At 37.5% G+C, this 26321-nt stretch overlaps 2 protein-coding genes across 3 annotated transcripts in view; one reads left to right on the plus strand and one right to left on the minus strand.

Moving 5' to 3' along the window:
• Positions 1–6969: 6969 nt before the first annotated feature.
• LOC134842598 (programmed cell death protein 6-like) overlaps positions 6970–26321 on the minus strand; it is a 61197-nt gene continuing 41845 nt past the window's right edge. For both annotated transcript variants that reach the window (XM_063859015.1, XM_063859014.1), the window contains exons 3-4: positions 8829–9155; positions 6970–8147 (exon numbers count right to left, since the gene is read on the minus strand). In XM_063859015.1, the coding sequence (XP_063715085.1) occupies positions 7889–8147; positions 8829–9155 (586 nt within the window). In that variant the 3' untranslated portion in view covers positions 6970–7888. The remainder of the gene's footprint in view (positions 8148–8828; positions 9156–26321) is intronic.
• On the plus strand, positions 10191–12087 carry LOC134842917 (uncharacterized). Its single transcript, XM_063859446.1, has 2 exons — positions 10191–11019; positions 11217–12087. Exons 1-2 carry the CDS (start codon positions 10625–10627, stop codon positions 12085–12087), a joined length of 1266 nt encoding a protein of 421 aa, XP_063715516.1. The 5' UTR covers positions 10191–10624.

A 26321-nucleotide genomic window follows, 5' to 3' on the forward strand; every position in this document is an offset into this window, starting at 1 on the left:
TCTACTGTTACATTCATGGAGTTTGGAACGTCCCATATTATTGAGTTATACGACATTACCATGAACATATTAGTTACTATTAGTGTATTAAATATTTTTTTAAATGTATATATTTCTTAAAGAGGTTTTGGCATTGAACTGTTGTATGATTCTTCTGGAAGAACTAGCTCATTTTTCCGCGTTTTTAAATACGCCTATAAATTCTCCACTGCTAACCGAACTTTCACTTTTCGGTCTGGTGTATATCGCCATTTTCCAATACATCGGTTTTCCGACGCGGTCCGCTACAAAATGACAAATGCAACTTTACGATACATTTTCTGACGCAAAGAAAACCTAAAAAGAAAAATGTTTACCCGTTTTTTATTGACCCCTTTTAAATTCGGATTACCTTTATGCGAAAGCTCTAAAAGTAGTGCAAATGCGAAAGCTGTAAAAGAAATGGAAAATTGGCTAAGGCACTCAAATAACTGCTTATCTCAAACCTTTTCCTGTCCTGATTACGTCACAAAGAATCGTCATTTTTATATTCAACCATGTCATAGTAAGCAACCATTCAATTTGTCTAAAAGATGAGACAAAAACTGATAGAAAACTGAGAAACAGAAAACATGGAAGAAAAAAGCTTCCTCAAAATAAAACTTTAAGATGAACAAAAAATCAATGCTAGTTTCTAAACATTAGACAAAGGCAAAATAACTAATAAATGAACTCAACGAATGAAACTTTTCTGTAGTTTATCATAAACCAGATTCATGATTTGATCAACTTAATAGAGAAAACTTACAATCAGTCTTATACTGTCGATTTGATGCGGCATTCGGCCGAAGCGCAACCCCTGAACGTTTTGAAAAAGGATGTGATATCAGCTTAACCTTGACTGAGTGGCTTGTTTAAAAACGCAACAATAACATAGAGAGGTTATTGCACAAATGTCATATGTTGCAAAATCTTCTGCCTTCTACAGTAAACTAAAGTTCATTTCAAGTTAGGCACTTAATATTTTTGTTTTGTTTGTACCCTGTGGCATAGTCTGCACGTTTTCGCAAAAAAACATCGCCCCGTCTTTTAATCATTATTGTAGGCCGGAAAATAAAATTTTATCCCTCACTTTGTCAATGGTTATATTTAGCGAACTTCAACTAGACTTTGACAATTCTAGTCATCACTTACCATATTCGGCAAAAGCATTCAAAAAGCTTACTAGGCAATTAGTTACAAATCTGCAACTAACATTTCTGCTGGTTAATCCTTCAACAGCCATGCCCTACAAGCAGCAGTATAGATAAAACTGCAAGCGACTTCATATAATTTGAAAAAATCACTTTAAGGAAAGTACATTACGCACATCATGGATCGAAATAACTACCTCGTAATTAGACTATTTAAATTTTGATATATTTTTGGTTTCCTGTTAATGATTACCAGGGGCGAATTTTCAAAAAATGTTGTTGACCTTTTTTTTAGGTCGACCAAATTGATTTTCCGAGCTCTCCAAAAGCAATAAAAAGACACTGTTTGGGCCAAATTTTCCACGCCGCAAGCATATTTTTGAAAAAACAGGTCAAAAAAGCTGTTTTTGGTACTTTTTGGAAAACTTTGACAAAAAAATCGCGTTTTTTTGGCGCGCGCTCCCCACTTAAAGTAAGTATATATTGGCGCCAAAGGGGCCTTTAGAAAAATTTTAGTGTCGGTCGGCCAAAAAATGATTTCTTAAAAAGTACCTAAGGGGGGCGTCCACCAACCCCCCGCTCCCTCCCTAAATCCGCCCCTGATGATTACTAACGATTACTGCAACGGTATACTAGCAATTTATAGTTTTATGGAATCTGCATTCATCTATGGAATCTGCTTGCAGACCTGTATGTAATTCTATATTTCTGGGTAAAACCATCTGTAAACCCACCATTCTTGTCGGCGACGCGGGTCGGCTAGTTTTTTTCTAGCATTCAGCCTTAAGGATAACATATCCCAGATGCTCTAGCTACTTCAGCGGTTTTAAAAGACAACCTGTAACCAACACCAGAGGCGCCGGGAGCATCAGACGATGCAGCAGCAGCAAACAACAGGGCACTGAGGGACGCAGCGGCAGCCAAGCGAGTGGGTGAATAAAACAGGTAGAGGCACAGATAAACAAAACTGGAACTACCATGAGGTCCAGGCAAGGCTGAAAACGAGACTCTTTCGCTCTGGAAAATGAAGAAAAACGAATTACGGATTCAAACCTTATTTCAGACATCAACGCTTACACTTTCGCAATTCGCCAAAGTTCCATTCAAAGCCGATCCTAACTACACAGTCGAACGTATCAAACATTACTGTATAATTTTCATGATTGACAATGATTTTTCTCGTCGTTCTATGCTCGGCATAGTGAAACTGGCAAGGGAACAGGAGAAAGCAACGACGCTTAAAGATCTGCTCATGAGCCGAAGCACAGAACTGATGTACAACAACTGATAAAGAATATTTTTCTAAATACCAGTCGATAGCAGTAACTAAAATTACAAGACCGAGTTTTTCAATTGTTACGATCTTAAATTACAAATAAGGGCATTGCAAAACTAAGTGAGGAAAGAACAAGTGAGGAAAAAACAGAGGCATAAAAAACATCCTCACTCTAATTGGTGACCACAGAGGTTAAGGACATGTGGGGAGACCGATTTAAACAAAGGAAGAAAATTAGGAGCTGCAAATCGATCCAAAATTTAAAAAGCTAAGATCAACCCTCTAATGGATCACAGACGGTATCAGGAAAACGAGTCGAAGAATAGCGCAAACAAAAAATCTCTATTTGAAATGCGCTAAGAGAGAAAACAGAACACTGAGTTCTCATTGCCAAGTTTGAATCTTAACAATTCGAATGATTCAGCTCAAGGCCTGGAAACAGATTTACTGACACGGGAGCATAGAAACAGTCAGGATTACAGCAGAGACCAGGCGAAAGTGATTCAAGAGGAGCCGCAAAAAGACCGGAGATATCGACAAGATCTGAACCCATGTTCGGAGTGGGGTAATAAAAATAAGAAAGCCAGCTAAACAATGCGCTGGAATACTTAGCCAAAGCGGCGAAATAATGGTACCAAATGAAGAGGAGTGTCCCACCACACCAAAGCATACAACTCCCAAAGAAATTGGCTACAAGGAGTAGCAACCTGGCAAATTCGCAGAACATGGCGGGCCTTCTAATCTCTGTTGTATAGACAACGAATGAACGTGGCCTTAAAACGAAAATTACTCAAAACACGTCAATTTGAAAAGCTTCAAGAAAATCGGCAAGATTGAAAATCTGCAAAACTCAAACTTGTGAAGGTTACGGATAGCACATAGGCTACCGATAAAGTAAAAGTTTACCAAATAAATCACGATAGCCTTAGACCAGATTTCAATCTCATCAGACCCGAGACAGCTAAGTGACCCAATCAAAGGCACAATTGTGGACCTAACAGCCAAATCTTCGAGCAAAGACTCGATAGACAAATTGCAAGCCCCGGAGGCTGAGGTCACAATTACTCACGACCAACCAGAAATGTCAACAGGATCAGACGAACAGCTCAAAACTGGTCAGGCGGACATTTTCGAAGAAAGCGGAGGAGAACAATTCAAAGTACAGCAGCGTGGTGGAGTCAACGAGGTCATCCGCAAGACCAAATAAACCGACCAGATTCTTTGGGGTTTCGTTGACACATTCTGTCAAAAACGTCAGCAGTCAAAGGATAACTATCAGGTCTCAGATCCGGAACAAAACGTCGAACAACCGAGAAAAACACCGTTTACGCCGACCAGTAGACCAGGCAGTCCGCTACTGTTCCCAGGAACGAACAGAGTCTAAAATAAGGACAAAAGAAGAAGTTATACAAACTGTCTAAAATTTCAAAGAAAAACTGGTTTTTGTTAAATTACTCAAATCTGCCTTGCTGGTCAAGTCTCTACACACTAGAGTTGTCATCAAAAATGTCATCCATCTGTCGCTAATTTCAGAGGTAGTAATTGAAAAAAAAAATTTTAGATGAACTTTCTCCCAGTGCAGGAGATGTCATGAGACGACTTTCGGTCCGTAACTAACGCTATGGATTTATATGTATTTTTCTATTAGTCATTAATGCAGTATCTTTCTCAAGAACAATTAACATCGGTCTGACCGTTTGTCACACACCTTTGGAAAAAATTCAGTTGCGCAAGTCCAGAGTGTTTAAAACAAGTCAACACATTCAGCTGTTTTTCTAACATACAAAACATTCTTCCATTCTGAAAACTCTATATTCAATTGTCTTACTCTACTCAATCTATGAAAATACTAATAAACTCACTATAAAAACAACAGTTTTGTTAATAAAAAGCAGACACTTTAAGGACAAACGTTTTAAAGAAACTATAAGCCTGATAATGGTACATAATCAGTGAGGTGATATAGCACCTACCTTCTGAGAGGTGAAGTATACTTGAGCTTATATTAAAAAAGTACGCAAAATTTGTATCAGACGAAAAAATGAATCCACGCAAAAATGTCAGGTTACTAGGTTTGGAAGCAAACATCGAAATATATACTGATCAAATCCCAAGACTTTTTCAATTTATAGTTGAACACAGCAGCGAGGCTGCATTCCGCAGATCGAAGCAAAAATGTAAATACGAGCTTTAAGATAGCAAAAATATATATAAAGCTTTGAAAAACAAATAAATATACGACTACGGGTTTCGTCCCGCTTAACGCGGGATGAGGGAGCATTCGTCTTCCTGCCTGAGCCAACTATCAAACCAACCTTATAGAGTTAACACAGCAACTAATTTTAAAAAACAATCGCTGTAATAAAGCTGATAGAACAGCTGCAAAAATTGCGGATAAAACACAGAAAAGATTGAGCACAAAAGAACAAATTAAGCACTTTTTGAGCAATTTAGCTTGAAAAAATTGAACTAGTATTTCACCGAAAGCTGTTTGCTTGAGTAAACAAGGATGCTAGTACATTCAGCAAACACAACGAACAATGGTAGTCAAATAATTCCTTGATAGGGGGATGCTAGTCCTAGAACTTCATACAATTATTTAATCGTGTTAAAAAAAAGTTTTAGGTAAGGAGAAATGCATGGAAATTGTTTGACTAGAACTTTTGCCAAAAGGATTAATAAACCTGAAAAAGATTCAAGGATAATCACATACTTTAGTTCGAAGGTTTTATCTATCAATCACCTCATTAGACTCAGCAAATTTAATCATAGATTTTGCTAGTTAGATATTAAATTGCCTTCATATGATCTGTTACAAAAAAAAATGGGAATCGAACCCAGCCAAACCACTGAAAAATCCAGCCAAGCGTGCTTCTAATTGTTCTTATATTCGAATTAAGAAACGGAATATGAGTACTCGGAGTTTTTTTCTTTCTCCTGACAAGTTTCGCAGTCCCCGATTTCCACTTCACATAGCCAAAAAAAACACTTCCCCGATTTTGAAAGGCTGGGATAATGGTGACTTGGCTAAAATTTCGGTTCTCAATCGAAATTTTGTGGGTTGCGGAAACATAGTGATCTACGCTCGTTGGTTGAGGGAGAGGCACCATAACCCTACAAGAAAAATAACCAAAAAATATGTACTTTTTAACAAAAAAAATACAGCGGTTTTTCTGTTAGAGCTGAACAGCTCGTATTTTACTCCCAACCCTGGAGGATAAATGGTCGAATTATAAATTATTAAAAGAAGAAAATTTGAGCAACTTTTGAAAAAAAAAGAAATGTTGAATCAATTACAACCTAAAACAGCAATCAAAATTTGCAAAACCAAAATGACAATTATAATACAGGCTGTTGACTCTCTAAAGACTATCCGCTTTTCAGTCGTTAATCAAGTAAAACAGTACAAAAAGGAAAATTTGAGGCATATTTTTACTGCTTTTCAATAATTTCACCAAATTTGATATTCTCAAAACGAATTAAACAACGGCTAAAGACTGGCGAATGAAAAAAAATAGAATGAACTTGAAAAACCAAAGGACAAAAATCAAAAGGACAAAAAAAATTATTCGACAAAATTTGGAAATAATAAAAAATGTGCGACCTAAACGCAGACGATTTTCTTGTAAAGTTGTGCATTTTATTTTAAAAAAATCAAATGCACAGCTTTTTCAATATTGCGTTAAAATATAAAAAACATAGCCAACTAACAGTTGAAAAAGAGTAATGAACGCAAGCAAACTGAAAAAAAAACTGACTTGTTTTTTCAAGAGACTTCAACTTTTGAATTTCGAATAAAAAATTAGATTGCCTGAAAGCTCTTTGAATTTTTAGAACAATATATGCTGGACACTTTTTGTCAAAATTAACCCAATTTGGAAAAACTGAATCAATAGGTATATTTCTTATTTCGCTGGGAAATCTGATAATTAATTTCCATTTCCATTTTCGTGACCGTTTCAATTTTCCTGCTCAATAGTGGAGTTTGCTTTCCGTTTAACAATAGAAATGCACTGAACTTAAAAAGAAATCACAAGTCAAACCGCGAAAAATCAAAAATGAGCGTGAAAAAAATCAGCAAGACTTATATTAGAGTCTTCATTACGTGCATTACTCTTAAAAACGGAGAGCATTAAAGCTGACAAACTTAAGCGACAAACTGTTCAATAAAAAATCGACAGCTTCAAGTTTCTTGAATACTACAATCAAAAACTTATTGAGCGTTCAACCTTTTATAAGTGGCATTCAACTGACCAAAACTGTAGTGGACTTCTTAAAAACCGAAAACTTGGCTGAAAAAAGTTATGCTCAAAGCTACGAAGTCGAAAGCTACGAACAATAGAAATGCACTGAACTAAAAAAGAAATCACAAGTCAAACCGCGAAAAAAGCAATAATAAGCAATTATGATTGTGAACAGATTTAAGACCGCTGTTATGCAGAAAGTACACTCATATGCAACTTCTTGGGGTACACTCTCCACGCGTTTTAATTGAAACGTCTGCTTATAAAAAGGAAAATGTATTTATTAAGATCAAGTTATGAATTGAGCACACAAGAAATATTACATTAATTATCTAAGCCACAAGTCAAAATGGTTAGCAGGGCTATATACCCATACCATATCTCTTTTCTGTCACCTTTCTACCCTTACAGTTTACTTCATACAATGGAAGCCTTTCTTTGATAATTTGCTTTTAACTCCCACTTGGGGTTCCACTGACCTCAAAGTTACCTTTTGATATTCTCTCAAGATGCAGTTGAAAAACTTAGATTGACCTTTGCATATTCCTTCTTTGCATTGACTGCTTCGAAAAACATATCACTGATATCGCAAGCGACAGACTGTAGGGTAGATCAGCAATTTGGTCCAAAAGTAAATTATGTACACTTCGATAAACAGATTTTGATAGAGCCTCATGCTCAGCTTCAAAATTTTTCACACTAGAAGAAAAGCAATAACTTTATCCACTTTCTGAATCAAACACGATAAGAAATCTGATTTAGGCTTAAGCATTAGTTCATTGGTATAATTAGCACTTATTCGTGTAAGCATCACAAACCCAAGCTCGTAGACGTTCAAAAGGTAAGTAAAACTCTTGAGATTCTAAAACATGTACAGTTTTCTCTGCAAAATAATGTTGTTAGTTACTGAACACGTTTTTTTTGTAAAATACAATGAATGATCATGAAAATAAATGTTTTTCAGATCACTACTAGTGATGATATGATGGGTCTTAGCTTTTAGGTCACTTACTTTGATTTTTCCTAAACTCTCTCACAACTTTTTTGCCAACACTTTTACCATCAGAATCAGAAGCAAAACTTAGATTACATAAACTTCTTGTGTTTGTGATTATCGTAGAGTTTTCAGAGCAGATAAAAATTAAATACATGTAGCTACAATTAATTAAATACAGCAGAATGAATCAAACATTAGGCTATACGATAGAGAAAAACACTTCTGTGAACTGCTCGAAAGATATGTTGATCCACCCGCTTCTGTTCGTGTCAAATGTCTGGAAGTTCTTGGTAATATTATCCAGTAGAACACATACGCGAATGAAGTTGTCGAATGAGACTTCATTCTTGGGCCTGGTGGTGAATCGGACCATTATCAGGTTGTAGAACCTGTCCGACAGTCGGTAGCCAAAGTTGGTCAACGCTGTTTTCAACTCGTGGAAGTTGATGCTTCCCGATCTGAAAACAAGAATATTTTAAGTCGCATATACACTTAATTTAGACAGTTCCAATCTCCGATTGATTCATACATTTTAAAAAAGCCTTAAGTTTTCATTCTGAGTGGGAAAGAACAATGGCTTAGGGTGTTTTTTTTTGTCTTCGCGATCTTATATACCTCAAAGAACTTTCGTACAATGCCGATTGTGCTCTTTTCTAAAAAAAACTATTGGTCTCAATTCGGAGATATGTCAAAAAGTAGCCTGCTTCAAGGAAAACTGGTCAAAACTTTGCTGTTCAGACCCACCGTTAGTGAACAGTGGAGTGGATAAAATGACATCTTCATTTATAGGACGAACTACTTTTGCAACGATAACTGTGGACAAAATCTTCTCTGCTACTTGGACAGCAACCTAATTTCTTTATCAAGTTCTTTTTATCAATTCAAAGAGCACATTATGAGCGTACGTGTGCCTTTTGTTAGAACTGATGGATTAATCAAAACTTTTTCTTTCTTTAACGAAATTGCTCTCAATTCCATAATTTCATTCCATTATTTACAACGCTTTTAAGGAAAGAATACATCCTCAAACGAGAACACCTCATTTGATAACGTTGCTATGGTTTTCAAAGGATTTCGAATTACTTCATAGTTTAATTGTCGTCTTTCAGTTCGAGCAACCCACTCGAAATGGAACTCACCGATCTCTGTCGTACGCCATGAAAGTATTCCTCCACTGGTTCACAAAATCAAACAGCCTCACAAACTCGTCATAGGTGATCTGTCCCGAGTGGTCCTGGTCGAACAGATTCATGAGTATCTGCACAGTCTCAATATTGAAGTCAGTCTGTCCATTTGAGAGCGCCCTCTGAAGTTCACTCGGGTTTATTTTACCCGACCTGTCCACGTCCACAGCACTAAACCACGCCCACAGATCTGGTCGAGGCTGTGCAGGGGGAGGGTAGTAGCCCCCTGGATTCTGCTGAGGCGGTGGTTGCTGGTACATTATAATTGTGCTATTATTAGTTCTGAAAAAGATTATAAATTTAACATCGCCAACAAACACTTGGAAACGAGTCACAGAACGCAAGTAAACAGAAAAAAACACTGAGTTGTTTTTTTTTGAAAAATTCTCAAATTTCAAACAAAAACCTGGCTGGCCAACAGACAGTTGAAAAGGATCCAATTTTTGTATTTTGATCTTTGAATGTCTAGCCCAATTTATGATTGACACTTCTGTGATAAAATTAAACCCATGTGGAAAAACTGAATCAACAGATAGAATTTTTATTTCGCTGGGAAATCTGAAAATCAAATTTTCGAATCTAAAATTCGATCACGTTTTTTGTGACCTTTAAACTTTTGCTGTTCGATACTGGAGTTTTCCTTTCTTTTAACAAAACAAACGAACAGCTTTTCAGTCGTGATTCGGTCGACATTTAAAAATTAAGAATATTTTCGAGAAAAACCGTTTTGAAATTTTTGATTTTGGTCTAATTTAGAGCTAATAAGTTGACCGTGTAGGCTTACAATAGCTTATTTAAGCTTAATTTAAGCCGTGAAAACTTAGTTTTACTCATGTGGAGGTATTTTTTGGAGTTTTTCAGCGCAATTTTGGGAATCAAAAACTTGAAAGTTAAAAACATAACTGGAAAAAAAATTTTAAAATTTTTTTTTGTCATGTTTATTCAAAAAACTGATTTCCAACTGACCTTTTTTACTATGACTTTGATATGCTAATTTATTTTTTTCCTTCAGATCTCTTATCATTACATTCAGAAAAAAAACGACACCAAATTGAAAAAATTTTTTTTGCCTTTTTTAACACTGGTCGGAACAATCTGTGCTACTTGCACAGTAACCGGCTATCCTTGTTTCCTTTTAGCAATTACCTGTTCATGAACACCTTTTATGTCAAAAATCGGGGCTTAAAAATAGCATTTAGGCGCTAAATGAAACGGTTAATTCAAGGTTATCAAATGCTTGTTTAACTCAAGATTCAAATCAACTGCTCGTTAGAAACTGCATTCCCTTCGTTCTCGCCTTGTGAAACCGAGTTTTTTGTTCAATCACAAAATCAAGCAAAACTGCATAGAAGCAGGAAATAGAAGTAACCAAATTCAAATCGGCGCAAACTGATTGGACGCCACCTTTCATACATAAACATAAATTATGTAGGCTCCTTCTACATCTATACCAACGCTTTTTTAAACAAATTCCCATTTTCAACCTTTTTGTTATCGAAGAAAAATATTATCAGTTTGCAAGCTAATTTTTATTCTTTGCACTCATTTATGTTACCTGCAAAACTGGATTCGATAACAAAAGTGAAAAAGCTACAATCTAATTTAAAACCACTCACCCTATTTATCCTGATATTCCAATTATGCTGTTGTTCGATTGCGACTTCTCAACTTAGACTACCCGCTTTAATACTTCCTTTTCCGTTTTAGCATCCCTTCCATATTTCCTTAATTGGCAAGAGAAAGCTGAAAAAATGTCAGGACCTACCATCAGCAGCAGCATTGATCAGAAACTTCATTTGAACCAAAACAAACTCTATAATCGAGCTCCGATGACAACATTTTTGGACTTCAATGAGACTGAATGCTTTGTGGTCTCACATTGCTACGCTTTGCTCGCAATATTCGGCTCGGCAATTAACCTAACAGTGGCTGTCGTACTTTTGACAAAACTTCGCAGCGCTGTGCCGAGAAACGCGTCAGACGTTCTGATAGTTATGCTGGCGCTAATTTGCTTCCTAGCATGTATCGTTCTTTTTCCAATGGAGGCCGGCAACTGCAACGACAATGAAAGTGATTTCGTCTTCTGGTATACATTTTTCCTCGAGATCTCCTCAACTATAGCTATGCTGTCAATCGCTGTCAACAGGTACTTAAGTTTCGTTCCGTTAAAAATTCCATAAGTTGATTGCGAGCAACGGTAAAAGAGTAGGATGATTCGCAAAGAAATATATTCATTCATGTTAAGAAGCTTTAGAAAATAAGCACTGACTCTAATGCTTCATCTATAGTGATCCATGACCATAATGATTCAACAAAATGAACATTAGGATTCTTCAAATTTAGGTACATTCTCATCTGTCATGTGGCTTCACGATTCGAATTCACCTTCAAAACAGCCATAGCTGTTTCTATCTCCAACCTCGCTGTCTCCGTCATCTTCTCAACCTTGGCGACTCACTTCGATCGTCTAGCCATGCTAGTTTATATCTCAATCATCGTTCTAATTCTCATCGGCATGACTATACTGTACACTCTCAGTTACTCTGAACTTAGCCGACGAGCCAAGAGATCCCGACACCGAAGTGTACACCTCAGCATTCGACCAGAGACAACTGACCTTCAGTCCCCGAATGCAGTCGAAGCTCAGAGCAATCGGGCTGTTGGACTCTCGGTTCCTGTGATTAACATCGAACCGCTGACTCCTTCTAATGACCCTGATAAGCCGGTTGCAGCTCCCGTGGACGATGGAAAAATCCAAGGCCCAGAATTAGAAAAAGTCGCAGCCGGTATGAAGCTGGATCTCAAAGACTCTCAAATGGAGAACTCGCGTGGACGACTTATCAATACTGCCAACTCAGGTTCAGAGAACAGAACTCAATTAAAAGAGAATAAATCGCAAGCAGCACATAAGAGTCAGATGGAGCTCATGAGAGTCAGATCCGCTAAAGTCTTCGCCACAATCACTGCTGTCTATATTGTATGTTTCCTTCCCTGCGTAATTCTCACAGTCATCGTCTTTGGGTACGGTGAAGAGTTTATAATGACGCCCAAACCAAAACTGGTCGAAATCATTATGCGCTATGGCAACTCGGTGTTCAATTTTAATTTCATCATTATGCCAGTGATCTACGTCAGTCTCAGCCCGCAATTCTCAAAAGACTTCAAGCAATTTGCAAATGAAATGAGATCGAAAACTTTCAAAATTCTATATTAAAACTAGATCATAATTAATGTTGAATGCTTCCAAAACGACAAACTTTCAATGTTTAAATTTATGTTTCTTTCCCTATTTTCTTTAAAGAAGTAAAATTATCGATCTACTTTAGAAATTCTCGAGAAAAAGATCACTGCAGGTTACCAATAAAGAAGCAAGTTTAAGATCAAATAACAGGCGGCTTCAGCAGTAGTGGATTTAGGCGGTCGAAGGACGTAACTCCCCCTCTAAGGAAATCGACAATCACCATCCAAAAATCTCTAACTATTTTACCCATTCATTTTTCTAGCGGCCTCTATCTCCGTTTAAGCCATTATCATATATAACCAAAGGGGAACGCTCACTGGAAACATTGCATTTTATATTGAAATCTGGTGAAAAACCCACATGGGAATTTAGCAATATTTTTTTCAGGGCCCTTTCTATATTTTTTGATAGGAACAAGTTATGTTACCGGTCTCAGGAGCATTTTCAACTGAAAAATTAATGCTCGCTTTTTGGTGACCGAAATAACTCGCATACTTAAGGGAATATTTAAAAAGAGGCGAAGCGGAGCGCACCATTAGCGGTACTAAACAAACATAACATTGCAAGCTAGCAGACAGATAATGAAAAGAAAGCCACTAAATCGAAAAAAAAATCAGAAATCGAATTTTGTCTCAAATGATGTTCAAATTACGTCCAAAAATACAACCACTGTCGTTAAATAATTTTCAATGCGTTCATCGATTAGCACCACGAGCATTCAAGAGCAGACAATTCTTGGATAAACGCCCGTCGGGCCGAAAACAAAAAAAATGTGATCAAGAAAAGCTTCAAGTTTTACGCCCTTCCCCTTCGGAAACACAGATGGACAAATACAATCTCTTTTAGGAGACAAGACCAATAATATATATAAGCGGAAACCCCTTAGGCCGAATTATTTTTTCAAGCAAAAAAAAATGAAATTATACCAGTCAGAGTCAATAAATTTAAAAAATAAGAGAAATGAATCAGAAATGCTTTCAACAAAAATAACTTATAGTACAAAAAAGATCAGTGATGTGTCAGCAAAGCTGAAAAACATCAGCAGACATAAGATAGGCGGGTTATTTTTTTCAATTTGAATATTTTCAATTAAAACAAAACCGTTTCTGACAGGAATCGAATCAAGGTTTTTAGTCGCCCAGGCATAGTCGTTACCTTTAAACAAAAGGAGACAGAGAAAATCGTGTAATTTGAATTTATTAGACATACGCCAAGCAGAACGTCGCATCACTTGCGACGCAATAGAAAAATAGCATTGCAAGCAGACAAAAAATGAAACAAAAGCCAAGAAACTTTTAAAATGTTGTCTCGAATGATTTTTAATTTGAGGAAAATTCAACCAGCAGTACAACCACCGGCATGAAAAAAGTTTTCAGACACATTTATCGAGCGTCAAAGAAGCCGGCAAAACTTGGGTTAACTCCAGTTGAACTTGAAACAAGAATGTTGTAATGAAAAAACATTGAGCTCTAAAGTACTATTAGCCTAAATTTTTACCACCTCCGGAAACGCAAATAAAAAAGACTGTTTTTCCTTTCAAATGACACAAAATTACATCACGAAGCCGATATATCCATATAATCCGAATAAAGCTTTTGAGCGACAAAAAACAAAAGGAATTAATTAGAATTAAAAGCCGATTTACGGAGTTAGTTGATTTACAAATTACAGGAGTAAATCGAAAACACAACACTACCATTTACTATAAAAACTCCTTACAGCACAAAAAACTTCGTGATGTGTCAACAAAGCTGAGAAAACATAATCAGAAAAACGATGAATAATTTCGTTAAACAAGCTGTTAACCAGAAAAAAATCAATACTCCAATTTGACAACGCTTGCTAATTGCAAACGTAATCAACCAAGCTGCCAAACGATTCAAATTAATTTGTTAAACTAGATTTTAACCCTAAGAAGTATCTTCCAAATTGATATCGCTTGCTAATTAGAACATAGTCTCGCATGAAAGTTGGAAAAGTGTCAATGAACGCAAGTAAACAGAAAAAAGACTTGTACCAAATTTCGACTGATACCAAATTGTACCAAACTATGATTGATACTTTTTCGCGTAAAATAACCCAATATGAGAAATTGGATTAGCAAGTAATTTTTTTTATTTAGCTGAAAGTTAAACTCTTCTTTCTAAACTTGAAGTCGATCACGTTTTTTGTGCACTTAGCATTTTCGCTATTCGATAGTGGAGTTTGCCTTCTTTTTAACAAAGGAAATGAATTGAACTTTAAAATAACTTTATATCAAACAAAAACAATTTGTTAAGTTCATACCATTGACAAAGCATATTTATATTCCATCACTGAACACTCAAACCACTTACTTACAACATGAAATCATTCACACGTAAAGAATACTGTATAAATATCTTAAAAGCGCAAAAAAAAACAAATGCATTACGCTTAATTAAGATGGGACTTTGATAGGATTGTTACAGTAAATTAGGCATAAAGAAGAAAACTCAGATACTCCTCTTCATATGAGCACCCAAGTGACAGAATGAACAGACGCACCCAAGGGCGAGCTGATTATTTTCCTATGATGACCTCAGTTTTTCATTCGCAGATGTTCTAATTTCGCTCTGATACATCATGAGCCTTCCGCTAATTTGTCAAATTGACTGAACTGCTAGGAAAATAGACATTACCATGAAATTAAAATATGCTTCCGCTATTATCAAATAAATCTCAAAAAGGCAAAAAATGAATACGAAACTAAATAACCCAAGATTGACTTCTGAAAAACACCAAAATTACCCCTAAAACCGTGCACTCCAAAACTTTGGATAAAACCGTAAGTAAGAGATTTGGCGAATATTTCAGAGTGGGTTTAAACATTTCAGTTTATCGAAAATTCTTTGTTTTAACAATTGAAACGAAAAAAGGCCTTTTAACTAAATAAAACAGGAGTTTCCTATCACTTAAACCAAATTTTTGTTATTCGAACCGAAATGACAGTTCGATGACACACTTTATAAGAACATCCACGAAGTAACAAGACCATTTCAATCATAAGCTACTTCAAAACTATTTATGGAAGGAAAACATTCACTTTTCGTTCAATAAGCCATTATTTATCTTATTTTAAACAAGTTTTGTTGCCTTTTCTGTAATTTATTGTAATACATATACTCGTTTTTAACATCCCAAATAGGTCAATTGTAGTCCCATTTTTTTGAAAGTCTTATTAACGGGGGATCATCAAAATTATAAATAGAATAAGTAGTGTTGATTCTATTTCGATTTCTAGATCATCATCTGTAAGGAAGAATGAAAAACAGAGAAATGGACAAAACAGCCTATCTCATCCGAGGACCTCTCAACCTATTTAAGTCTAAGTCAAAAACTAGTAATCGTGAAAAAACTTTAGTAATCGCAGATTGGAAACAATTCATTATTACTGTTCCGGCTATAGAAAATGCCGAGGCACTCAGTCTTTGGGAGTGCTTTATTTTTTAACACAAAATCAGCTACCACAAAAAATAATAGAGGCGAAGCGGAGCTTCGCATCACTGGCGATACAATACAAATATATAAAAGACTATAAGAAATTTCAAAATTTTACCCAGTCTCGAGAAAAACCGGTTCAAAAAATTTACTCGTCTCATAAAGAAAAATTCTCCTTTAGAAAAGGAAAACGTAGTTTTCTCCAGGAAAACTAGTTTTGGAAGCTTCATTTAGCATTTCCTGGACAATAAATAGATTTTCAAAATGTATGCGCCAGCTCTTAATTGGTACTAAACTTTTACCACAGTGAACAAATTTGTTAATGAAAACGGTGATCTTTTATAATCGCTGTCAACATTTTCAATTTCAAAAAGACAAATTCGGTTTAGCAATTAATATAGTTTAGTTTATGAGGATTTATGTTATAAGAAACCTCCTGCTTATTGATCCATATGTAAAAATGGTATTCCCAAAAATTATTGAAAGGCTAAGCTTAAAAACGTGATTTTTTTCTTCGGAATTCGAAACTTTCAAAATAATCATTGAAAAGTTTATCTTGGGTTTTCTTTTTAAAACTTTTGCAGCTTAAATTCTATTTGGTTTCAAATTTTGAATTTTTTTCTCTATCACAATCTAAGAGTTATTGGCTGACCAAAATAAATTTTGTTGTTTTCATGAATTCATTTTTTTTATCTTTTCACCTGAGCAAAAAACAATCATCACGTTGTCGCACAATCGAATATTAAAAAAATTAATTGGAACATAAATTTGTAAACTATCGTTTTGGTGCGACTGCTGAAACTGGGGAAAAATGTATTCAAGTTGTTCGGCCAAAAATGGATTTCTTAAAAAGTACCAGAAGGGGGACCCTTTGGGTCGGTTGGGAGTTGAAACCCTGAGGAGGGGGCGTCCGCCATCTTTCTAAATTCTCCCCTGTTCGAGTGCGTCAGCAGTTTTTTCCACCTAAAACAGATATCTAAAACTATGTTTAGAATGGGTTGTGAGTTTATGTCCGGGGTGGCTCACTCAGAGTAATTTAAGAAAAGGTACACCGTCTATTCGTCACGCTATTTTATTTTCGCCCGGATAAACTCGTGCAACTTCTTAATCTAAAACCGATCTTAATCTTACTCTTATACCTCCTAGTCTCAATAGATCAAGTGCATACTGGTATTTGTAAGATGAGATATCAGGAACTGTTCTGAAGGAGAACGACTGTTTGCTGAATTATATTTATTCTTATCTGTTGCTGAAACTATGAATAGTTTCAGCTATACAATTTTTACTAAGTATTAGTTATGGATCATGATTGGTTATTTAGAAATACTTTACAGAGATAGTTTCATCAAAATTATAATTGGAAATAAATACTAGTTTTAAACTGGTTCCATCCATCCGGGGCTTAGAGAGTTTTAAGTTTTAATGTTTACTGTAGTGAAGGAAGGATTCTTAGACTAGATTCGTTTTGAGCAGTGGCTGCGTGAATGAGGAGAAAGAAACAGTTGTTCGTGTTGTGGAGTAGTTGTCTTCATGGAGAGAAGGTGTACCGTCGTTCGTTTTTCAGAAACGGTCTCGTGTATTTGGGATTGTGTTGAGTGATCGTGTTAGGGTTTCAGATTTATGCAATGATGTGTTGATTTCGTTAAAATCGAGCGAGACTACGTGCACTCTCAATTATTCATCGAATGGCGAGGAGGAGTTTGACTTCTCTGTGTGAAGCGCCAAGTAACTAGGATTTGTATGTGAGTTCAACAACGAGTTGCGAGTTGGCTATTATTCTTCTTCAATGAGTGCCTTTGCTGCGACGTTGGGTCCATACTTTAAATCTTGTTGTTGTTGTTGTTAGCCCACGCGGGTCGGGTTGGGCTCTTCTGTCTCCAGGTCAAGGAACTTAGCAACCTCTACCGGCCGAAGCCACAGGTCTGCTGGGGTGAGTGGGGAGGGGTTTTGGGAGCAGTTGAAAAGGTGACATGTTGTGTGGGGGGCAAGGGAACAGGTTGGGCAAAGGTGGGAGATGGAGCTGTCGAGGCGGGATAGGTAAGTGTTAAGGAGCCGGCTGTAGCCAGACCGGAGTTGGGAGAGCTTACAGCGCGTGGGACGTGGGAGAGATTTTTCAGAGGGGTCAATCTTTGGGGGAGGGATACAAATAACTTTAGACGGAGGGGTTTCGGCTAGGAACTTGGTTACAAGGGAGGTATGGTTGTCTTTTAAAATTGGTTTGTAGTAGTTAAAAATAAAAGTGGAGACTTCGTCTCGGTCGTCCAGAACTAGAGGGTGGTTTGCGTAGACCGAAAAGTCGGTTAAAATTTTCTGGGTGTCTTCTTTGAAGCAGCTTATAATTGAGGGGCGAAGTAGACGGGGAGGAGGGGGATGTGAATGTATAAAATTAATGGGATGGTGGGAACGATAGGTAGAGATAAAAAATTGAGATGACAGAAGGGTATGGTGGTCTTTGACCGTTAGGATTTCAGATTCACTGTGCAGGTGGGCAGTGGAACTCATTAGATTTGATCCAGTAACAACGCGAAGGGATTGGTTTTGGGCAACCTGCAGGCAATTTATGGAGGTGTTACTTGATGCGTGGGACCATGCGGGGGCTGCATAGTCAAGTATGGGGCGAATTAAAGCTTTAAAAGTTAGGAGGAGGGTTTCTTTGGAGTGACCCCAGGTTGATCCTGCTAACGCCTTCAGGATTCCGATCCTGCGTCTGGCCTTTTCAGCGGATTGTTTGCAGTGAGTGGCAAAACAAAGTGTTGGATCAAATGTCACCCCTAAGATTGTTGGATTTTTGTTTAGGGGTAGCGCCTCGTTATTTAAAAGAACACTAGGTGTTTTATTAAATTCTTTGTTATAAGAGGAGAAAAGTGTAACTGATCCTTTAGAGGACGCGAAACTTAGTTTGCGTGAGGTGAAAAAATCGTAGAGCCTTTTTAGGTAGCTATTGATGGAGTTTGAGGCGATATCAATATTGGAACTGCTTGCGAAGGGGTGGAAATCGTCTGCATACGAAACAAGGTTTACATTATCGGGAGGTGGCGGTGCATCATGGACATAAAAATTGAAGAGTGTGGGTGATAAAACAGAACCTTGGGGTACGCCACAGTGGATTATTCGATGGGGGGATGTGTGTTCACGGAATGAGGTGGCAGCCTGTCGACCATTAAGGTAATTACTTAGCCAGCGGACTAGACTTCTTGGGAGGGGAGTGTCATGAACGAGTTCCACAAGTGAGCGATGACACACCATGTCGAAAGCCTTAGATAAGTCAAGTGTGGCCAGTACCGTACGTTCAGGGGGGCGATTTTGGTTAAAACCGTCTGAAATGTAAAATTCGAGAGTGGAGAGAGCTGTGGTGGTGGAGTGAAAAGGGCGGAAGCCGTGTTGGTGTTTGGCGTTGGGGAGATGTTTGGTAAAGATGGGGTGAACGAGCCTCTCCAGAATTTTAACTGCTGGGCAGAGTAAGGATATAGGTCTGTAAGATGTTGATTGTTTAAGATCCTTATTGGGCTTTGGAAGCGGTGCAATTTTTGAATTTTTCCAAATTTGGGGGATAATGTTTTCGGACAAAGAGATATTAAAAAGGTATGTTAAGTATTGAGTAGCAAGTGGGCCGAGATGTTTAAGATGTATATTACAAAGGCCGTCGGGACCTAGCGCTCGCGATAGTTTGCTGTCTGCAATGGCTTGTTTAGTATTTTCAGGGGTAAAAATTGGGCTGTCTGACAGCTGAAGTTTGGCAATTTTTCTTCTCGTTATACGAAGGAGTTTGTCAGAGGCGTGGGGTCTGGCATTGGTGAATTGTTTGTTAAAAGAGCTGGTAATATCACGAGGTGAGTGTATGGGTTTAGAACCAAAAGTAATGGGGTGTCTTCCTGCCACGGGCTTAGATCCATTTAAGGAGCGTACCACTTTCCAGAACTTTCTGGCACCAGTGCGGTAGTCGCAAGTCCGGAGGAATTCTCGCCATTTATTTTCTTTGTCCTTTGCTGTCTGTTTCATGAGTCTACAGTTCAGTTTGGATATGACTTCTGGGGGGAGATTTTGCTGTCGGCTTAAATCTCTTTCGGCGGCAAGGGCAGTGGACTCGGGGGAAATAGAGGGAGTGAAGTGGCGAATACGGCCAGCGGGGATGTGGTGGCGTGCTGCCCTGAGCACCAGGTCCCTCAAGAATTTCTCTCCGGCGGCAACTCCGGAAGGTGGAACCGCTGAAAAGAAACCCTCCTCAATTTCCTCTGTGAATTTGATCCAATCTGCTTTTAAAAAATTTATAAAAGTCCTTTTAGGTGAAAAATTTATAAAATCATCCAAGGGTAGTTCTAGAAGAATGGGTAGGTGATCTGATCCTAGAGATTTAATTGGGGTCCATGATGTGGAGAGTAAGAGCGATTGGGATGCGAGGGAAATATCTGGTGACGAGAGTTGGTTTTCTGAGTTAAAAGGGACTCTGGTTTGTGTGTCATCATTTAATGGTGCAAAGGTGGATTCGGTTATTTCATTGCTAAGTACAGAGCCGCGTTGATCTTCCTCGATGTTGGAGTTCCATAGTTGTGAATGTGCGTTGGCATCCCCGAGTACTAAGGCGTCCCCAGGTTCAAGTAGTTCGGCAAGGGACGCAGAGTAACCAGGGGGACAGCTCGAGCGAGGGGGGATGTAGAAATTATAAATACGAAGCTTGGATGAACTGGCTACCACTGATATGCCCATAGCCTCTAGTGTTCCATCGTTGTTAATATTTATTTCTTCGTATTGTATCGACTCATGTATGGCTATGAGAAGACCGCCCCCTTCTTTTTCTCGATCTTTTCTAATTAAAGTGTAGTGTGAGCCAAGTGAGGGGTTTCGAGATTTCTTTCTTAATTTAGTTTCTTGGAAGACAGCAATATGAATTTGATTTTGAGATAAGAAAGCAGCAATTTCGGGTGCTTTTCCGGAGATACCGTTGCAATTAAATTGAAGGATTTTTAAAAGGCCTTTGGCGGGGTGTGGTGAACTATTTACATTATTAACAGCAGTATGATTAAAATGGTTGTTTGAACTTGAGTTATTTACACTATTTACACGATTAAGGTTTGCGCGATTTTGGGAGGAAGAATTATTATTCGAGGAGGTGGGAAGGGTGGGAGGGGGAGGGGGGTTAGGGAGGTGGGGTTGGGGGGCGGTTAGGGAAGTTGAACAAGTTTGGGAGTTGGGGGTGGTCAAGTTAGAGGACCTGGTGCCTGGGGGAGGTAAAATGTAGGTAGAGGTACAGGTAGGGCAATAGTAGTCAGGGTGGTGTTGGTTAAGGTGGGTAAGACCACTACATTTAAGGTGAATGTAACCACAGATGTGGCACCAGACACTGGGCTGGGTGCGTTTGATGCGGAAAGAGCAAGGGGAGCAAAAGTAAGGCCCTGGACCAGGGTTTGGATTAATGCCGGAGCGGAGTAGTAGTATAAGGATGAGCAGACGGAGCAGCCTGGCCGGCTTCAGACGCTCCGTAACCGAAAACCCGGAGACTTCTGAGCTTCTCCCGACCCAATGGGAGCGGGGGCTTGACGCCATTTGCATCTTGGTGGGGCCCAAGATGTCGGATCCACCACTGGAAGGCGGCGTCGTCTGGATCCTCTTTAAATCTTGTGAGGGTTTTGACTACGGCAACAAACATTAGATTTGCCATTCCAAAATTTGCCAGTCGGAATGTCATCGAGTTTTCATCTCCCTTTGCTGCTCGTTTCTTTTTGCTCTAAGAAACCTTTTCACATTGCATATTTATAATCTGCATTTTCTTAGTGATATCAGTTTTAGTTATGACTTTTATTAGTAGTTTTCGCAAAAGCAGTTTTCGCAAAAGCACAAAAGCTCAGTTTCGGTTATTTTAAAGAGTCGGTTATTTTAAAGAGTCGTTAATTTAAAGAGTCGGTTATTTTAAAAAGCAGTTTTCGCAAAAGCACAAAAGCTCAGTTTCGGTTATTTTAAAGAGTCGCTCACCCTAGCGCTACTCTGGTCAAAAATAGGAGAGTGTGTCTTAAAAATGTTAGTTGTCCTTAATTTACTTCCAATATTAAATTACTACTTCATAATTGAAACTTACTTCATAACTATCAATTTATTGTGTTTGTATTGAATTTACTTCACTAGGATAATTTATGATACATAGTTAGATTTAACAAAAGAAAGTTGAAATAATTTTGTTTAATTTAATTTTTTAAATGAATGCTGGGTGAAACCTGAAAAAGACAGGTTGAAACACATGTTGAGTGGTTTTTTGTGTTAGTGAAAAAAAAATTTATACTTACAATGATTCAGGATCACGGAAAAATCCATCGGGGAAGTGAGTTTAAATAGTGTCCGAAGTTATTAAAAGCTTAGCAAGCATGCGTATTACATTTTCAGTGCAAAGCAGTAGCCAAGGAAGTTCAAGCGCTCTGATGATATTGACTTCTTCGGTAATAGCTGATAATTCGTGATTGGAACTCTGTATTAGATTGTAAGGCTTGTAGTTAAATTTAAAGTTATGTATGTTTTCTAATAGGGCTCTTTTGATGGGTTGTGTGTATTCGTGAGGTAGTCGTGGAACGGGCAGCTTCTAGTGGGAAGTTGTTAATTAAGGGGCAAAAGATATACAGGGTGGTAGTTGATATACAGGAGGATGCCGTGTAAGTTAGTAGATTTATTACAGTAGGTAAAGTTTAAGAAGTAGGGAGTTGTGTATTTCGAGTTAATAAACATGAAGCGATGGTGTGGATTACGGGAGGGTGACCTGTGTAAGTAGTGCCGTTGGATGAATTTATAGTAAGTGTAGCAGTGAGCAAACAATATCTCGTTCCTTTGGTGTGAGAAAGTTGATTTTAAGTGCGAAGTGATGGAATTTTTTGATGAAAGCGTCATAAGCTTTAATGTTTGTTAATGCGTGATCTATGATGTGGTCGAATTTTTAATTTGTGCTGTCAAGATGAAAATCTTTTCAATTAGTTGTGGGTTGATGTTAGGATCATTGTCATATGGTGAATCTTCCATAAAAGTAATGACAATGTTATCATAGTGGTTAATAGAGAATCGATAAGCTTTTTATGCAATAAATCGTTGTGTTTGGTTTAGGGCTATGGTAGAGAATTGATTTATGAGAAGTGCTGCAGTTAGTTGTAGACTGAGCGAGTCACAAAGTTCGTAGGTCCTAGGAAAGAATCATAGGTTATGTATTAAGAAGTCAGGTGTATTAGTATTATGTGGATGGTGGAATTAAAATCGAGACGATTGTGGGCGGCTAATGAGGAAATGTGGTGAAGTGTTAGGGTATTTTCGTTTCACAAAAACTTCGTGTACACGTGTAGGTGCAATGTGGACAGAAGGGATAGAGGATTCGGAGGATTAGGCTGAGTGGGCTAGTTGAATGGTTAATGAATTATTTGTGTTATGAATCTGTTGTTGGCGAGTAAAAAACTCATCAAAACTATGCTCAAGTTGATCGTCTGTGATAGGGCTGAGTACATCGGGATCATTACTTGATAGAGGGGAATGATTAGGTGTAGCGTCAGTGTGCGAAGAAGGAGGGAGGGAGGGAGGGAGGGAGAGAGAGAGAGAGAGAGAGAGAGAGAGAGAGAGAGAGAGAGAGAGAGAGATGGTTCAACAGGGGTAGGGGGAGTTATGGGTTGTTAGGGCGATTGGAAAAAAATAGTTGGACTGGGTTCAGAAACGAGGAAATCATCGGGAGTTTCATCACCGGAGTTAATAAAATTGGAGATTGTAGCAACCTTTTTGGATTTGAGTCATCTGAGTACATGCGTGGTGAGTAAGAAAAACTGGGTAGAAAGAGAAGAGGTGAGTTCTGAATTCGTAATGAGGGAATTGTGGCGTTGGAAAAGGAACGGTTGAGGAATCCAACTTGTCGGCTCATCTTGGGTTAAAAAGATGATTGCCCTGAGAACGAAGTTTAAAAGTGTGCGGTTGTTCTGCCATTTTGTCTTATGTGTCGAAATAGTTGGTTGTTGGAGTGCTCTATGAGATATAGGGCTACGTTGTAAGTTACTAGTATGTTTTATCCGTTCGGAGGTCAAAAGTGTATTTCTATAACTTTGCGGGACTAATGATAGAGAATGGTTATTGAGTAAATTGTATAAATGTGATGGTGTTGTATATGTCGTATTTGTATTGTCCTGTTAAGTATCACATGAGTTTGGTTTTGTAGATAATTTTTATTGGAATCACTAATTTGTGCGTCAAGAAGGATTTTATTAATAGGTAGAAAACTTTCCGAAAAATCCTGCAAAAAAATTCCTTTTAATCGTGAGAAGAGGAATCCTATGAAATTAAACATTGCGTTCAAATTAGTCAATCTTTCTAAGTTATAAAAGGGCCATCCTAAAAATGTTAGAAGTTCGTTTTTGATGTGTAAAAAACTGAAAACATTAATTGGTGAAACATCTTGCAGGCGATATTTTTCTCCGTTTAGGTATATACAGACTTTTATGTCTTTATAACATCCACTGTAGTCTTGTCTGTAGATGTCTGAAAAACCTGCTGTTTCAGCGAGTTTTGGGAGGTTTTGATCGATTGGTTGTCCTGGATTTTATCTATCCTAGTGAAAATTTCTTGAAATTGTGGTTTTCTAATATGATGTTGTATATCTGAACTTGAATAAAAGCCCAATGATTGTAGGTCTATGTTCGGGTTACGACCGATTGCACGTATGCTTTCACGTGAGAATTTCTTTAAAAGTGGCATTAATGGTGGGTATGGAGTTAGAAAATAATATTTATCTTCGTTTGGGTTAAACTGTACTACATTGTGGCTATTTTCAGATCCACGTAGGACAGCTGTATCCCAAAAATAAATTCGGCGTGGTCTACAAAATGTACTTTGTTTTTATGTAAGACTAGCGTGTAACGCACCACAGGTGCTTCGAATTTTTGACAACGTCATATCTCGAAAAAACGTCATATCTCGAAAACTACAAAGAATTAAGCAGTCATAACAGGAGGCAAGGATCGCAACTCCTCAGAGTACTCTAATAGCCCCCAATTACAGGGTTCACACTTTCAAGTTAAAAAAAAAAGAATAGTTAGGTTTTCTGAATTTTTTTTTGAAAAATCGAAAAACGTCATATCTCGAAAATTAGAAAGATTTGGGCAGTCAAATTTGAAGGCAAGAATTGAGCGCAAGATTTGAGTACCCTGACAGCACCCAACTACAAAAAAAGGAATTTCAATTTTGGAAAAAAAAATTATTTCAACTTTTTCCAAAAAACTTTTAGAAAAATCACAACCAACGTAATATCTCGAGCATGAGCAGTCATATTTGGAGGCAAGATTTGCACCTTCTGAGGGTATCCTGACAGCACCCAACTACAGGGTAAGGATTTTCAAATTTGGAAAAAAATAATTAAGGTTTTTTGAAATCTTTTGGAAAAAATCTCAAAAAACGTCATATCTCGAAAACAACAAAGATTTGAGCAGCCATAATTGGAGGCAAAAATTGAAACTTCTGAGAGTACCCTAACAGCACCTAATTATAAGGTAAGGAATTTCAAATTTGGAAAAAAAAATAATTCAACTTTTTTGAAAAAACGTTTAAAAAAATCACAAAAAACGTCATATCTCGAACACAAGAAATTGAGCAGTCATATTTGAAGGCAAGCTCCACACCTTCTGAGAGTACCCTGACAGCACCCAACTATAAGGTAAGGAATTTCAAATTTGGAAAAAAAAATTAATTCAACTTTTTTGAAAAAAAAGGTTTAAAAAAATCACAAAAAAAGTCATATCTCGAACACAAGAAAATGAGCAGTCATATTTGAAGGCATGCTTCACACCTTCTGAGAGTACCCTGACAGCACCCAACTACAGGGTAAGGATTTTCGAATTTGGAAAAAAAATTATTTTAACTTTTCTGAGAAAACTTTTAGAAAAATCACAAAAAAAGTCATATCTCGAAAACTACAAAGAGTTGAGCAGTCATAACTGGAGGCAAGGCTTGCAACTCCTGAGAGTACTCTGAAAGCCCCCATTACAGGGTTTGGAATTTCAAATTTTGAAGGAAAAATCCTTAAGTTATCTGAAATCTTCTTGAAAGCTACAAGGATTTGAGCAGTCAAATTTGGAGGCAAGATTCGCAATTCCTGAGAATACCCTGACAGCATCCAACTATAAGGTAAGCAATTTCAAATTTGGAAAAAAAATTAGTTCACATTTTAAAAAAATTTTGAAAAAAATCACACAAACGTCATATCTCTAAAACTACAAGGACTTGAGCAGTCACATTTCGAGGCAAAATTCGCAACCTCTGAGAGTACCCTGACAGCACCCAACTATAAGGTAAGGATTTTCAAATTTGGAAAAAAAATTATTTCAATTTTGTTGAAAAAACGTTCAAAAAAATCACGAAAAACGTCTTACCTCGAACACAAGGAATTGAGTAGTCATGTTTTTAGGCAAGATTCGCACATTCTGAGAGTACCCTGACAGCACCCAAATACAGCGTAAGGATTTTCAATCTTGAAAAAAATATAATTTAAGTTTTTTGAAAAAACTTTTTAAAAAAATCACAAAAAACGTCAATCTCGAAAACTACAAAGAGTTGAGCAGTCATAACTGGAGGCAAGGCTTGCAACTCCTGAGAGTTCTCTCAAAGCCCCCATTACATGGTTTGGAATTTCAAATTTTGAAGGAAAAATCCTTAAGTTATCTGAAATCTTCTTGAAAGCTACAAGGATTTGAGAGTCAAAATTGGAGGCAAGATTCGCAATTCCTGAGAATACCCTGACAGCACCCAAC

This window comes from Symsagittifera roscoffensis, chromosome 3 (genome assembly GCF_963678635.1).
Source record: "Symsagittifera roscoffensis chromosome 3, txSymRosc1.1, whole genome shotgun sequence".
Lineage (NCBI taxonomy): Eukaryota > Metazoa > Xenacoelomorpha > Acoela > Convolutidae > Symsagittifera > Symsagittifera roscoffensis.

Excerpts from the sequence above, each read along its gene's own strand:
- LOC134842917 (XM_063859446.1), top strand. The coding sequence starts at position 10,625 with ATGTCAGGACCTACCATCAGCAGCAGCATTGATCAGAAACTTCATTTG. Across the intron at positions 11,020-11,216 it reads CTGTCAATCGCTGTCAACAG|GTACATTCTCATCTGTCATG; the intron begins GTACTTAAGTTT and ends CTTCAAATTTAG.